Source organism: Rhipicephalus sanguineus, chromosome 6 (assembly GCF_013339695.2).
Source record: "Rhipicephalus sanguineus isolate Rsan-2018 chromosome 6, BIME_Rsan_1.4, whole genome shotgun sequence".
Classification (NCBI taxonomy): domain Eukaryota; kingdom Metazoa; phylum Arthropoda; class Arachnida; order Ixodida; family Ixodidae; genus Rhipicephalus; species Rhipicephalus sanguineus.
The window spans coordinates 140,973,246-140,988,436 of record NC_051181.1 but is presented as its reverse complement, the minus strand read 5'-3'; the positions used below and the strand labels follow the sequence as shown (position 1 = coordinate 140,988,436).

The 15,191-nt window shown below is 44.9% G+C and overlaps 1 protein-coding gene across 1 annotated transcript in view; it reads left to right on the top strand.

The window, feature by feature from the left end:
- The window catches only part of LOC119396569 (uncharacterized), a 50,832-nt gene extending 36,177 nt beyond the window's left edge, over nt 1-14,655 (top strand). The window contains exons 2-7 of the mRNA XM_037663833.2: nt 2,714-2,891; nt 4,019-4,198; nt 5,835-6,083; nt 6,872-7,104; nt 7,842-8,060; nt 9,526-14,655. Of these exons, the coding sequence (XP_037519761.1) occupies nt 2,723-2,891; nt 4,019-4,198; nt 5,835-6,083; nt 6,872-7,104; nt 7,842-8,060; nt 9,526-9,750 (1,275 nt within the window). The 5' untranslated portion in view covers nt 2,714-2,722 and the 3' untranslated portion in view covers nt 9,751-14,655. The remainder of the gene's footprint in view (nt 1-2,713; nt 2,892-4,018; nt 4,199-5,834; nt 6,084-6,871; nt 7,105-7,841; nt 8,061-9,525) is intronic.
- Nucleotides 14,656-15,191: the final 536 nt, after the last annotated feature.

Genomic DNA, 15,191 nt, shown 5'->3' with positions numbered 1-15,191 from the left:
GCGGCTCCGGTGTTTATCACGAGCTGGGATCTATCGAAGTGTCTTATATTGTAGCTTTTTATTTCTCTATCCCCACATTTAAGAGATGCACGCTTCATATATACTTTGCGTGTTGTGACGCTAGCTTGAAGGATATTAAGGATTTTGGGTAACCATTTTTCTTTTTTCGCTGCACAACTTATAGAAATGGAGTAATAAGAACTTGTTGCTGGGCGAGTTGATGAGTACCTCACATCTTGATTTTTGCGCTACGAAAAACGAAAACATGAGACAAGAGAACGCCCGTCCCTCTCATGTGTTCGTCTTTCGTAGCGCAAAAATCAAGATGTTAAGAAATGGAGCAGCTGAAGGGATAAAATCCTCAACCTCTCCACAGCAAGCCAGTTAAAACAGAACAGAACAGAGCACGTAAAGGATTTTATGGGCAGCAATTTGTGCCGCGGCGGGTGTCATTCCTAACTGTATATGGTGACAAAACCTGAAGAGAAACTACTGCAAGCGCGGAGGCCCTAAGCGGAAGCGCATACCAACATTGCTTCCTTATTATAGTTTCTGAGCACTCACGGACTCAAAGAACGCCACATTTTCCCACCCTCCAAGCCATATAAGCATCACTGTAAAAAGTTCCAAGCAAGTAACCACACTTCTCAATTGCATCGAGCTGCTGCATGACCAGCGGCGCATATGATCGATGCTAGCGTTTCCGAGAGGTCCTCAAAGAGGCATAGATGAAACTATCTCCGAATTCTATTTTGTCGTAAGCAATTCCTGTTCTCTCAGCGTGATAATTCGAGCTTTACGGCTGAAATTTAAATGTTTTTCACGCGCTTAAAGGTGACGGCTGTGTTTCCAAGCGTATTCCCATTCCTGGCTTGGCTATGCACGCGAACGTGTTGGTCGCGGATTTATTAGAACGATCCGTACGCACTACGGATTCCACGGAGGAAGGCAACGCGGAAACAGCATGCTCTCATTATCTTGTAAAAAATAATGGCCAACCGAAACGCGCTTTTATTACTCGTTTCTTGTATTCGGCAGTAAGCGATAGCGCGAGAACCGTTTCTGCTTGAAAGCTTTAGCATCAGTCTTTAGATATCCCACTCGTGTCGATGAATGACTTTCGAGGAAGCGAATGAGCGGACATTTATCTGATTTCATTGAAAATCTCGGGTTCGGGCGTGGCGTGTATCTCAAGCTATACTCGCGGAACAGCGGTGAGTTTTATGAGGATAGCTTTTAGATTATAGCGAGCGTGCCGAGCAAGGTTGTCCCTGCGCTGACTTGGGTGACTGCAAGACGAAACGACGGAACTAAGGTTTGACTGACGCCTACTTAGCTTTGACCAGGGGCGTAGCCAAGGGGGGGGGGGGATTTTTCAATTTTGCTTGCGTATATAGGCACGTACACATACATACACATGCACGAACATACATAAAGTATGGTAGAACCCCCCCCCCCCCTGAAAAAAATTCCTGGCTACGCCCCTGGCTTTGACAATCAGACCATGGTTGTAAGTCGGATTTCCCGATACGCCGTTTCTCGATACGTCATTCGATACCACTGAATTATAGTCGGTGACAACATAAGAATCAAAAGTAAAATGTCCATGCGTAAAATGTGCGTCCAATCACGGCCGCTCGTTTACATGACGTAAAAGTTAAGAAGAACCAATAAAAATGGAATATCGAGTCGTTTGCTGAGGCGAGAAGCGAGGCACCGGCAGCTGCCATCTGGATTTTCTCGTCATTTTTGTTTCTTCCAAAAGAAGGTCTTTCGTACTGTTATAGCACATATACATCAACGTCACTTTCGCCAGTCGTCATTCGATGAAGTAGAAACTTGTGATTGTGCCGCTTTTTATGTATGCCGAAGTGACAGGCACTCGGGGTCTTAACCGCGTACCATCGTTTCGGCAGCGGCAAGTTGCAGCGTGCATGCGTTTCTTGCATTGCTCTGATACACCGTGCATATTTATTTACTTTATTTATTTATTTATTTGTCTGTTTGTTTGTTTATTTATTAATCAAATACCCACGGCACCTTCATAGGCATTACAGTGGGGAGGGGGGGAGTGATTCATAAAGTACATAATACAAAAATACAGGTTACATGCATAAACAGAGAAACATGATCATAACTATACTAGTACATCACAACATGGTCTGAGGATCACCTGAGGATCACCCCACTCATTGATTTTAAGGCGAAAGCCCTAGATGCCTCATCAAACGCGAAAATTGACCATCGGCGGCGTCAACACGAGTGATGCGAAAAATCATCATCACGTGATGACGTCACTATATGACGTCAGCGTGACGTCACCGATCGCCAGAAATGGTGACGTCACCATGACTTCACTGCGACGCCATCACATGACATCGTCGCTTGGTCAAAAGTGCGCCGATCACGTAGGCAATGCAAAAGGAGGTGAGATGCAGAAAGCTTGCAATGCCTCGGATCCTGGAGGCAGCTTATATTTATATTTATTCTTAGGTTTCAACCGAACATAGCACATGCGACGATGGGTGAAATTGCGACATAGAAAAACATATGAAAGCCTTATGTGTATGTTTCTGCCTCGCCATTTTCTCCTCCGCTGGTTGCGCTACGCAGACCTTAGCTCGTTAATTTGTGTACTGAGCAGCATCCTATAACAAAAGTTCTTTACCTCTTTTTTTGCGCATGGTTTGGGCGCCGTGCCTGGTGTCCGCAGCAGGGTGGCATGATGGGCGTCACTCAGCTCCTCCTGGTGGGCGCCTGCTGCCTCCTGGTGAAGGAGGCCCTGGGGCTGCCCACCACGATGGGCGGTACAGCGGGAAGCCACGCCCAGCACCACGACTCTCACGGACAACAGCAGCAGCAGCAACAACAGCAGGAACCATCTGATGCAGGCAAGTACTTGATGAGCTCTACTGTTGAGCAAGCTTAGGGCAACGTTTTCAGCCGCCAGTTACTAAATGACCGTGTCTTAATGCTGAACGAGGAAGCTGTTGGTAAAAATTCGTGAGATGCTGAGGGAGTTATGCGTTGATTTGTGAGAAAGGTACAGAGAATCTTGTAGACTAGCGCTCCCCCTCCCCCCCCCCCCTTAATTTTTGTTTTTACTAAATGTGTTTAAGGAGAGGTTGGTGCCTATACATGGCTCCGGCTACTCCTCTTCCCTTACTTATTAATTAGCGTCACGAACTTGTAAATAAAAGTACACTCACTCACGGCAATGTCCATTTAAAAGGAATGTTCATACATCATGCATAATGTCCACGTGATGACAACAATGTCCACACACAAGACCCACAAGAATCGTTTGCACTTTGCCGAAGAGTTCAACCCACAGTGCCACAGTCCTTTGTATAGTGCGATCCCTTCTTTTAATGTGTCGAATAAAGGAAAAAAAAACATTATGAGTGTTCTGTAACAGCTTTTTCGCAGTACAAGTATGTCAAACTGTGAAACACGCGCAACGTATAACGATGAAGCCGGGCGAGAATTCGTGCAAGTTACTCCTTTGGTGCCTGTCATTCCTCTGGTGCCTCGAATATTATTCGCTGCCCATTTTATTATAATCTCAATTTCTCTCCTGATAATTGAGTTTGTCATTATCGTTATGTTCGTGCGCTAAATTATATCCCTGCTATGCATACTTGTAACCCGGGTTAAGGGAACACATCGCCAGAATTGAAGCACATATAAGAAGCCTGCCTGAAATTCAGAGACCACTGAAAAAAAATTTTGCTTCTTAATTTTTTAATCGATTCATTAATAATACATATTTAGAACGTCATTTATATTTGTCTTGGTGGTTTATGTTTGTACTGTTTTTGGAATGGTCGTTATTTTCTCAAGCCGCTTTCCGATTTTACTGGGCTAATTCCGGATATCGAGCCTCTCGCTAAAGAATTTGCTGATGCGTTATCCCTTCGCTCGCTGCAATATCGTTATTTTTAAACAGGAATGGATGCACTGACAACATTGTATTGATTGAGTAAAACGTTTTCTCCCCATGGTCTCGACGAAGCAGACAAGCGTTCCCAGGAGGACATCATGTTCGGCAACCAGCAGAACAAACCTGCAGGCATGGTTGATGATCTGATTGTGTTTCCCGAAAGAAAATCCTCCTCTGCGCATGGCAGCAAGGAACCTTCAGGGACCAAGCAAGAGAAAAATGCCACGCACCACCAGCAAAACCAAGAAAAAGCAGGTACGTGTCTTTGTGTGGGTGTTTGTTTGTGTGTGTTTGTGTTTGTGTGTGTGTGCGTTGTGCGAAGGAAAAATAGGAAAAGAGAGAACAGAGCAAGCCGCTCTACAATTTCTGACGAAAGCTCGCCTTTGAACGGTATCTAAATTCAGTATTCTTGAAACACATCTTTAATGATGCATGCATCAAATCGGCATTACTCCTTCGGGCAATATAATCGTGGCATTGCTCTGTGCAGCACCTTCTTACTGTTACAATTTCCTCCGATATTTCTCTCATAGGCATAAAAGATTAGCCACATGTGATAGTGGTTGTATGTATGACGCATGAATACCGTTAAAAAAACCGAGATTTTGGAAGCTCCAGATGATATTTGTGTGCCCTCTTATAATTATTTTCTTTAGGTTTGCTCAGCTCATTCGACGGATAATTCATTTAGAATTTCTTACGCAGCTCCTCTGAGGTTTGGTTACGAGGCTTCTAGTCATTGCTAACTGTTGTCAAATGACTAAAACGATACGCCGGTATAACTTTTTTACAAGCTGAATCTCATGTTAATCATATTGCACCATGGTCCACGTAAATTAAAGTTTTACATGCCATATGACTTAGACATTGGATTTTGATGTCGAATCGCTTTAACGTGCACAGCGCTTGACACTCATAGAAACTGATTATAGCGTTCTTATTATCTTTCTAATCGGATACCTTCATTCACAGTATGTAGTGACCTTTTAGTCGCTGCTTACGCGGTATTCTAATGAGAAAACAAAGTTCGGCCTTTTCCTTCATGTAATAGAAAGTAGTTTCTTCTCCAGAACTGTATGGCATTGCCCGCTCCCAGGAAGGTTCATTCGCAGCATTTTATTCATCATTAAGTGTTCGTGCGTTAAGTCATTCAGTACTAAAGTTTCGGACGTCAGCTGCAGTGCCAGAGTTTGCGACTGGCACAGAAATAAATTATGCTATACGCACACTAAAAAAAAAAAAAGGAAAGAAAAATAATGGAGAGAACATGCGCTTAGTGTGCGGCGTAGCGTGCGCTCCAACGCACACGCTTACCTTGCATCATTTACAATGCGGGACACCTAGCTTGGTCGCTTGGTAAACTTTTTACATCCGAGTCATTTCCTTTTTACATCCGAGTCATTTCCTCGTGTGTCCCAGCCAAGTGCAGGTTCTTGAGTGTCTTGTTGCTATTGCTGGCGTGAATTTCTGTATCGATATTCTATGTGAGGCGTTCCCAGTTTGTTTACACACTTTTTCCCTGCGATAGATGCCTTTTTTGTTAGACATTTTCTTTTTTATTAGCAAGCCTTATTTGTACGGTTTCAGACGTGGAATGTGTCTTGTTTGTGGCTGCGGGCGCCATTGCATTCATATCAAGTAGTGTGATAGGAGGTCCGTCAGACGCTTTGTTAAAGCAGTTTCATCAAGGAGCCTTTTTATTTTTCCTCTATACACTTGTCGTTCATAGTAACCTTTAGCGCAACAAAACGGCGCAGGAAAGACGACAGGGCACAGCGCTGCATCCTGCCATCTTTCTATAAATGTCGTTTTGTTGGGCTTAATCTTACCATGGATAAGCACCAATTAGCCCGTCAACGCACTGTGTTAACATCTGCCATTGTCGACGAAGGTGGCCGCACGGCTTCGGGCGCCGACGCATCGGCAGGCGGCGCCCTGGAGGAGGAGGTGCCCGAGCAGGCCACGTCGGGTGCCTCTGACGCGGAACGACAGTCGGCAGACGACCTGATGGGCGCGCCGGCAGGAGCGCCGTCTGGCAAGTTCGACTACTACGACTACGCGGACGACGCGGGAGTCTCGTCAGCCGCCGCAGCCGCCGTCGAAAGCGTTGAGAGAGCGCCCGCGCCGCAGGACAACGGCGGTACGTTCGAACATCTCTGGGACGCGATGGTACAGGACTCATGAATTGAAACACGATATCGTGTTTTTTTTTACAGTGCTGCAGCTGTTAAGCTTTTCGTTATGCTTTTCGTGTTACCAGATAACTACCATCGCCAGGAACGCGTACGAGCCACAGAAAGCGGGCAATCCAAGTCGAATTCCCAATCAGGCTAGTGAAGTCAAGCACAGGAATATACTAATTACTACTGACCGAGTCGAGCCTAATAAAGCTTAATTAAGCCCAGTTAGGTGTCTAAGCCTAAGCCTAATTAATACTATTTTTGTTGTGTGTGATCGAACCAAGCCCACCGAGATACCTGAGTTTCATGTGGCCTAATTATACTAATTAACATCAATGAATCCTAATTAATCATAATTAAGCCTAGACTGAAAAATTCGCAGCTGTAGAATGAATATAGAAAACGTAAGCTTTGAGGAACGTTTGCAAACATTGAGAAATAGAACACTGAAGAAGTTCGAAAGAAGCTTTGTCCAACCTCGAGAAACTTGTAGAAATAACTATTGAGGAGAGGGAGGTTGAAGATGGTTGTTACAACGATGATTACGAAAAGCAGTTATAGGGCAGAAAATTATCTAATTTTTAGCTATAATATCAGACGTTTATGCTAGCCATGACCACACGTCGTATAGGCGAGTGCAATGGAGAATTAAAAAGGCAGGCGATGGTGGAGCGGAAACTTGAAAAAAAAAATGCAATCTCTTTTTCCGTACAAAGGAATCTGCCTTAGTTGCGTCGTCGCTTCGCAGGTGAACTGGATTATTCACTGTACGACTATGGCGACGGGGGCCTGGGCGGCATGGGTGCTGGCGTGTTCCGCCGCAAGCGGAACCTGCGGAACAGCCTGGACGAACTGCTGCGCAACCGACGGCTTCACCGACGGGCGCTGCGGCTCAAGCGAGACGCCAACATGGACGACCTGCTTATGTTCCTCACACAGATGGCCAAACAGGAGCCCTACCCCTTGTTCGTTGAACAAGAGGTACTGACAATTTGTGCTCGGTTATTTTCAGCTTAAGCACCGGATGAGTATATCGCTGATACTTTTTAACCACAGAGGCATATCGTAGCAGGTTTTGTTTACTAGGTAGTTTTCACACAGAACACCAACACGTGCGAGTCTTGAGTGCTTGTTAAGGCGAGAACCTTGGATGCCTCACAAAACGTGAAAATTGACCGTCGTCGGCGTCAACACGAGTAATGCAAAAATCATCACGTGATGACGTCCCCACATGACGTCATCATGGCGTCACAGATCGCCAAAATACTGTGACGTCACTATGACGCCACATAACGTCATGTCATGTGATGGCTTCATCAGATGACATGGTCGATTAGTCAAAGGTAGGCCGATCCAACAGGCAGTGTAAAACCAGTTGAGGCGCAGACAGCTTGTAATGCCTACAATCCTGGAGGCAGCGCAAAACCACATTAGGTGCAAAAAGCTTTCTGAAAAGCGGGGGCGGGGGGGCTGGATACTCGGAACATTGGTGCATCGTATGTTTGAGCTGAAGTTTGCAATTAGAAAACTAAATGTTGACCTCCTTTTAACGTAAGAAATGTGATCCTTCACACGAAATTAATTCGTGCGGATATTGTTCACTTCTCCTGGTTCGCCTTGTTTGTGATTTTCGTGTTGATATTTTTTGTAGACATGGCGTGTACAACCTGCTTCGTAGCTGTTCCGCTGACTTCTAAGCGCACGCGACACTCCTCCAGGTGCCTCAGGTGTCCCGAATCACGCTCAATCCACCCGAGCCGGAGAGCCCACTGGAGCAGTACCTGAACGAGCTCGGGGCCATGAGCAACGAAGAACGGGCGCGGGCTTTGGTGGCGCTCGCCGCTCTCGCCGATCAGGAACAACTGCTGCCGACACCCATGACAGGACGACCCGTTTTCGAGGAACAGCAGGCTGAACCATTGCCGGACTGGTTCCAGGTAAAGCGTGCGTCTTGCACTTGAGAGTGATTATCGCGCATCAGGTGGCGATTGTTAAAGGTGAGGAGAAATTGGGAGGGAGAATTCGGGCCCCCGAAATTGTGTCTTTAGAACTGCGGGTGAAACAGCGTGACTAGAATTAGGACAAAAATGAAAGCGTCAGAGCTTGCAGCGCTTGTCCGGTGGCATTTGTTTTCTGTATTTTTGTTCCCGTCACGCTGTTTCATCCTCAGTTTTATATGTGAACCAACCAGCCCTCATCAGATTGTTACGTATGTGTCTAGACAAGGGCGATCGCCTGAGAGAATCGGTGGCTGACGATTTTTTCAGCTCTCATTGTTACGATGAGTGAGAGAAATAGCAATATTGAACAGTTAATCGTTGTGACGGCAGGTCTAGGTTGGACCCTCAGTCCACGGCTCAACTGGCTTATGCGGCTCGCTGAGCTTGGTCCAGGAGGGACAGTTGGCTCTCACGGTCCTCGCTTGCGAGCAGCGCCTCGCACTGCCACTAGAAGTCCATGAGCCTTAGAAGAGGTGAATTAACAAGCTGTCGACTTTACGAAGGACTGGCCAAACGTAATGCTTCTAACCATTCCCTAATATTGGGTGAATTCTCAAGAGGTATTATTGAAGCTAAACTTGGCCAATGAGAGGTAAGTGTACAGCACGATGATACAAGTCGAACTTCTTATTGTTTGCGAAAGATAAAACAAATGTAAGTGAGAGATTGGACAGCACCCAGCCTGATGAGCTACACAGCACTACGGGAGAGGCAAGGGTAGGAAAGAAAAAAGATAAAGAGGAGGAAATGGGACATAAGAATTCATGATTACAATAGAAACATACACGACTGCGAATGTTGAGTGCTGCTTAACACACTGTTACTCACACTAGGTTGAAAGAACAGCACCGCCGCAGACGGCTTGAAGCATTACACATCTGTGACGTATGAGGCCATGGTATTCAGATGTGTTTCTCAAATAAAATAAAAAGAAAGCTTTCTAAATATATAATGTACCGAGCTTTGTCTCTAAAAGAGAACTGGTTACGTTTAACCTAAAAGGCATACCCCCTACAAAATATTTTTATGAGATCTTTAATCCAAATGTGCCAGTCCCCGTACTGCGCTGTTACCACTACATTAATTTGTGCAGGGAATTGCGAGAAACGGCACAAAAAGTGTCCAGCTACAACCGTACATTTCGCACTCGTAGGTCACCGCAATATAATGTTTTGCAATGTAATGTAGGCGCCCGCGTTATCATGTAATCAACAACATTACCTGCTATAAAAAAAAAGGTTGTGATTTTTTTGCCCGGTTGAACAGGTAGTAGTACGCAGATGTCTATTTTCTTAACCTTGCTTGCCGTAAGAAAAGTAAATTAGGAGTGCGGACCTACGCTTGGAGTCAACTTCCGCACGTTTATTTATGTTCCACCTTTTCTCCTTTGATCAATGCGCAGGTGTCACGGCGTTCGCATGGCTCCTTCTACCCTCAGGACTACCGGTACCTGGTGATGCCCCCTACGCCTCAAAAGCGAAACGTGGGCGCGGATCACTGGGGCCGCGTTCTGAGGCAGCGCCGTCGACAGCAGAGATCGCAGGACCAGGCTGACGTCAACAGGCTATACGCGCTGGCTGGACTGATGGCCCAGCCGGATCAGGAAGACCTTTGGCGCGAGCCGTAGGCTCATCGGAAAGCCCAAGGATATACGTTGCCGAGAAAATTATACCGGAGCTGAATTGTTGTGTTGCTATGGTTTCCAACGTTACCGGTGCAGGCTTTCAGCAAGGAGCTAACGCTCACTATTGATTGCAGTGATCGGGCAGGCTACATAAGTGCACGAAGATCACAACAAGATGTTTCAGTACGCAATGCATAGAGGAAATGCTCATCTGGGAACGTCGGGTGTCGAAATACCATCTCGAAAATGGCAAATGGCCATTTTTATGTCCCCAGCAGTATTGCTTGTTCACGGACGAGACGTAAATAACGTAGTCTGAAAATTAGGTTAAATCATCCAATGGTGTATGTTGTGAGATACCACAGCATTTGGAGGCTTAAATCATAGCCTAATTATGCAGCGCCTGTGCATTTTTTCTGCAATCGATACGATTGCGTACAAAGAAAAAAAACTATCGACGGAGTATTAAAAATTGTGTCAAATGAAGTTAGTTCCACAATGAAAAAAAAAAAGAAAGAAAGCCTATAAACTATGTACTTCGCTCGAACAGATCGAATTTGGAGTGAACAAAACCTCGAAATTTCAATGTAGAATGCTTATGACATGTTGAAGAACGTCGCGTATTCATTAACATATATTGGTACTACTGCTGCCAAGCTGTTTTTAAAGCAATCTTGGTAAACGTGCAAAATATATAGTACGTACGCTAGTATGTTCGGCACAAACAAAAAGAAAAAAGAAAAAACGCTGCCATGTTTCTGTGGGCAGCTGCTACAAGAGAGTCTATGAACATCAGATAAGAGTGTAATTCTCGTAATTAGGCAGTGGTGAATGATATGGTTACAGCAGCTCAGTTAGAACTTTTTGCATTTTTAATACACAAGATAAAGATATGTGCACATCCGTTGTATCCGCTTGCACACAAAATGTATTTAAACATTACGCTCTTGACAACCAGTTGTAGAGAGCCAATATGTGTGTCATTTCGTTGCGCATATATGTGGCTGTTCACCATTTGAAATCGGTACTATGTTAAGTACGCCGCGTTGGCTTGTTGGTGTGTTTATTACATATAGTTGCATTTGATTACACTCCAGTAGTGATGTTCCGCAAACACCCATACGGGTTAGTATTTGTGCATACCGTCGTGTTATGTCCCATTCAAGCACTATTGCGAGTGACACCGAACCTTACGTGTGCAGGTAACGATGGGAACCACAGTATTTAGAAGGCGAGGCGCATTCGAAGTGAATGGGTGTGATGAGGCAGTGACCTGCCTAGAGGTACTTGGACAGTGATCTGCTTTGTAAATGAGTTTGCTTATCTTGAGCGTTCTGTCTTGCTTAAGCTTTTTTCGGCCGCAAAGCTGCGGTGATAAGACATGGATAGGAATAGTTGAAGAAACTTTACGAAATGCAACAAAATTACTTTAATAGTGATATATATTATCAGTATGATAAATCTAAGTTTAAAATGTGGGCAAGATAAATGTTGTTCTAAATGTTGACAAGATAAATGTTGATAAAAATTTTTCATTTCATGTACCAGTTTTCGGATGTGAATTTGGTTGCGCTGTGTGGTCACATAGGGCAAAAATTTTCTCTTTGAGCCCGACAGTGTTGTATGGTTTGACGGGTTAATACCTATTTATGATTCGAGCGTTTCTTTCTTATTGTTGCTTTATTCGCACTTGTGTAGATTCTGCGAACGAAGTGAGCCAACAGCCAGAGTATAAATGAAAACAGTGGATGGATGAGCGCTTTACGGCCGTCAGGTGTGATTTCGAGAAAGGCATCTTAATTATTTTTAATTTTTAATTTGCACTCAATGAGTATGCCGCGGTAGTTTTTCAGCACGGTGACAACTACATACCTTACCAAGTCCGTGAATGCTGTTTAAACCACCGAAAGCCACCACGTTTCTTGTTGCTCGTGTTATGTCTCACTCTGACCGTATTAAGCGGCACAAATTTACCAATCATCGTGCCCTGTGTTTGCAGTTTATCCTTTGTCCTGTGCAAGGTATTCTCTGCCGCATCTCAAAGACGCGGTGTTCGTGTATAAAGCAGTCGAATCGTCGCAGTATGAAATCAGTGTATATCGGAGTGCTTTGCGGACAAAAGAAATCAGTGAGCGAACCTTGAGAAGACTATTTGTATTCGTTTGAATCCATATCCAGAACACGTGCACGTAGGTATGTAGAACAAGTAAAGTGATACGTCTATTTTCCCAACTTTACCGCCAGTTGTTTACATCGTGAACAGTGTTGCTTGTCGTCTACGTCGTTCAGCCTTTTTCACGCTATACGAACCAATTTGAAAATCGAGGCATAGAAAGTGGATGATGCCAGATGTGGACGAAAGCTTCAGTCAGAGGGGCCACATACAAAACGTTAACACTGTAACGGACTTTTAAATTTGTATATTTCACGATGTATTTTTGTAGGAACAGTTCATCCATAATTCGCCAGCGATCCATTTTGTTTCAGGTGCTCTTTATTTAGTACTTCCGAATTAATAACTAGTTTAGTGTAAATGGCTTTGCCTTCAGGCTTTAAATTACATCTTGTTTCAGGTTTCGGATCGTTACGCACGTTTCACTTCACGTATAAGCACTTAGCAAATCAGCCAGTTATTTGAATCACTTTTCGTGGCAATGACTTATTCACGCAGCGTTAACTTAGCCACACAGCGGCGTGTTTATCCGTACCAGGATGCACGCTGCTAAGCACATCCCAAGCTAAACAGCATTGCACCCCATCCGGCTAACGCTTACCCGACTCTCGTGAAATGTTATCTGCGAAGCAAGAGATGCTGTGAAAAGCAACAAGCGAGGGGGAAATACCGTGGTCCAACCTATATACCCCTCGTAAGCTGACAGGATGACGCAGGACGCCACGAACAAACGCTTGATTCCAACGGTGGACGTTGAGCTACCAGTCATGGCCGAATGGTGATCGTCATGTTGCGCGCAACATTTGTTCCTTGTGCAATTACGTCGTGCGAGCCTCAACAAAGTGCGAGCATTGTACGATAGTTTCCTCGTGGTTATGTGACTAAAGTGAATCGCTGTTGCGCTTGTTACGCGAGACCCTGAGACTCTTTTCGCTTTGGCTTAATAAAAACGCTTGTTGGTGCGCGTAATCCGCCTCATTCCGGGGTGAAGTCTTAGCCAATGGTGATACGACACTCGCATACTTTACTCACCGTTGATACGTGTATGTGAAACTGCTTTAAAATACAAAAGAGCAAAATCGTTATCTCGTGTGTTGATACAGCTTGGCGTCATGTAACCTCGGCGTTTTTTTCCCGATCCCGGTTCGCACGTGTGTCATAAGAGTTCAATGTGTACGCGCCGCCCTGCTCGCACAAAGCACGACATTGCAAGTGAATGTTACACGAAGCGAAAATGTGGAAGTGAACGTTTCTCGATGTCTGTCTTAACAATTGCCCCGAAGCTGTCAGCCTTTACTTTCTTCAGTCGCTTCCACGTGATAGCGGTAGTTCACTGAACATTTTCCCTTCTCACCGAAACCGAACAACCTCACTCCTCGCGATGGGCGCGACATCTTCAATGACATTTTGGAAATGTGCCCTCGCTTAGGCGCCACTGCGTCGCTTGTTCACTCACTTCAGCATTTATGATTTAGTCACTAGAGTACTGAAACATCGGGAGGTAAGAAGGAAGGAAACAGGCCGTTTAAACATCAGTTTAAGCAGGGAATTGAAATAGGGAGTTTAAAACAGAAGACAGGCAGTTTAAACATCGGAAAAGATAGAGCAGAGGAACTGGAAAGTTAAAGGCCTTGTTTGTAACTTCAAGATGAAATTCAACACAGGATTATTCAACGGCGAATAATGTTAGAGGGGAAATTAGTTGAGTTGCAGACAGAAACAAGTTTTCGTAACGAATGTTCCATCCCGTGAGAGGTGATGTGGCTGACATTTTCCTGTATTCAGTTGTCCTTGAAAGGAGACAGAGAAAGGGAACAGCTGATGTACTGTTCCATCCACAGTACCCGATCTTCTAAGAGAACATAATAAAACGGAACAGCGCACAGGACGGTGTGGCACTGGAGCTGGCGCACAATTTTCAACAAGCACGCTAGTACAAGCTCGTATCGAATGATGCTTGTCGAAAGTCGTGTGCCTTCTCTCCGTTTTTTCACAGTGCTCTCCCAACTGCGCGGATAACAGGACACGAAAGTGATGACATCATAGCTCCATTAGGGGTGGCGAAGTGTCACCGTACACCCCCCTCCCCCCTCCCAACCCTTTCTCACTGAGGTCCTTACGATCAGAACTCAGTGCAAAAAGCTCAGTGCAGGTGACAGGTATTGAGGAGGGGGGGGTGCCCTCCCTCCCTTCCCCTGTGCGTGCGCCTATGGTTGACATGGCAACTGATCCCCAGCATTAAATTTGTCGGCGCTCTGAAGCTTCGTTTCCTAGGAGATCGTGGAAAAAAGGCTTGTACCCTTACCAAGGAGAGAGGGATGACCGGGTGAGTTGGTAGCTTCCGCTGCTCGCATTGTAGTACGTGATCGCACAATCGCATACCGGTGATTCGTAGGTTGTGTCATAAGTAAAGGCGTTTGAAGACATATACTGTTGGGAGTGGCTGTTGTCTGTCGTTGTGAGTACGTGAACCGTATAGTCCCAAGCATCTGTTGAAAAAGTCGGAGTACGTTTACCGAAGAAAAAAGAAAAAGGGACTCTGGCACGACATGCCAGCGAAGCGTTTGTTATCGGCGGTGACCTGTTATAACCGTTTGATGAAGCCAAAGTTTAAGTGAAAGCGCGAATGAAGTGCATCGTGTACGTGACACTGATGTGCAAATGTATCATACGAAAACGTGGCGTGGCTCGCATTTGATCAAATGTGAATAAAGGATGTTTTTGGAAAATGCAAAGAGGCGTGTTTGCGTAATGTGCATAGCCCGTACGCATTTTTACTAAAGCAACTGCTGTGTCATCCTAACGTGTGAAGCAGCGCAAGGAAACAAGACACAAGAGGAAGAAACGACTCTACAAGACCAACGCTGCACTCGCAACTAATTTATTCCGAAAAAACAAACAAACAACAGAATTAATATACATACACACCAGCGTGCCCCGTGCAACAATGACTTTACTGATACGAAACTAGAATATTTTACGTTGTTCTTCCAAAAGTGATACTTCACAATTGTTAAGTACAACTATTGGTTGGCTCATACGATTCTCTTTTAGTTTATTGACGTGGAACGCTCGAGTGATTTCTCTGGCCAGAGAAATCATCTCCGTGCGCTGCTTCACACGTTAAGATTAACTGTCACCAACTCGTCCAACTTTCAACTTCACTCAACCGTTGTGTTTTGAGTTATCTCCAACAAAGTCCTTACTAAACATATATGGTAACCGGTTGCAATGTACAATAAAAATGCTTGTAGAACTTATGTGTATAGTG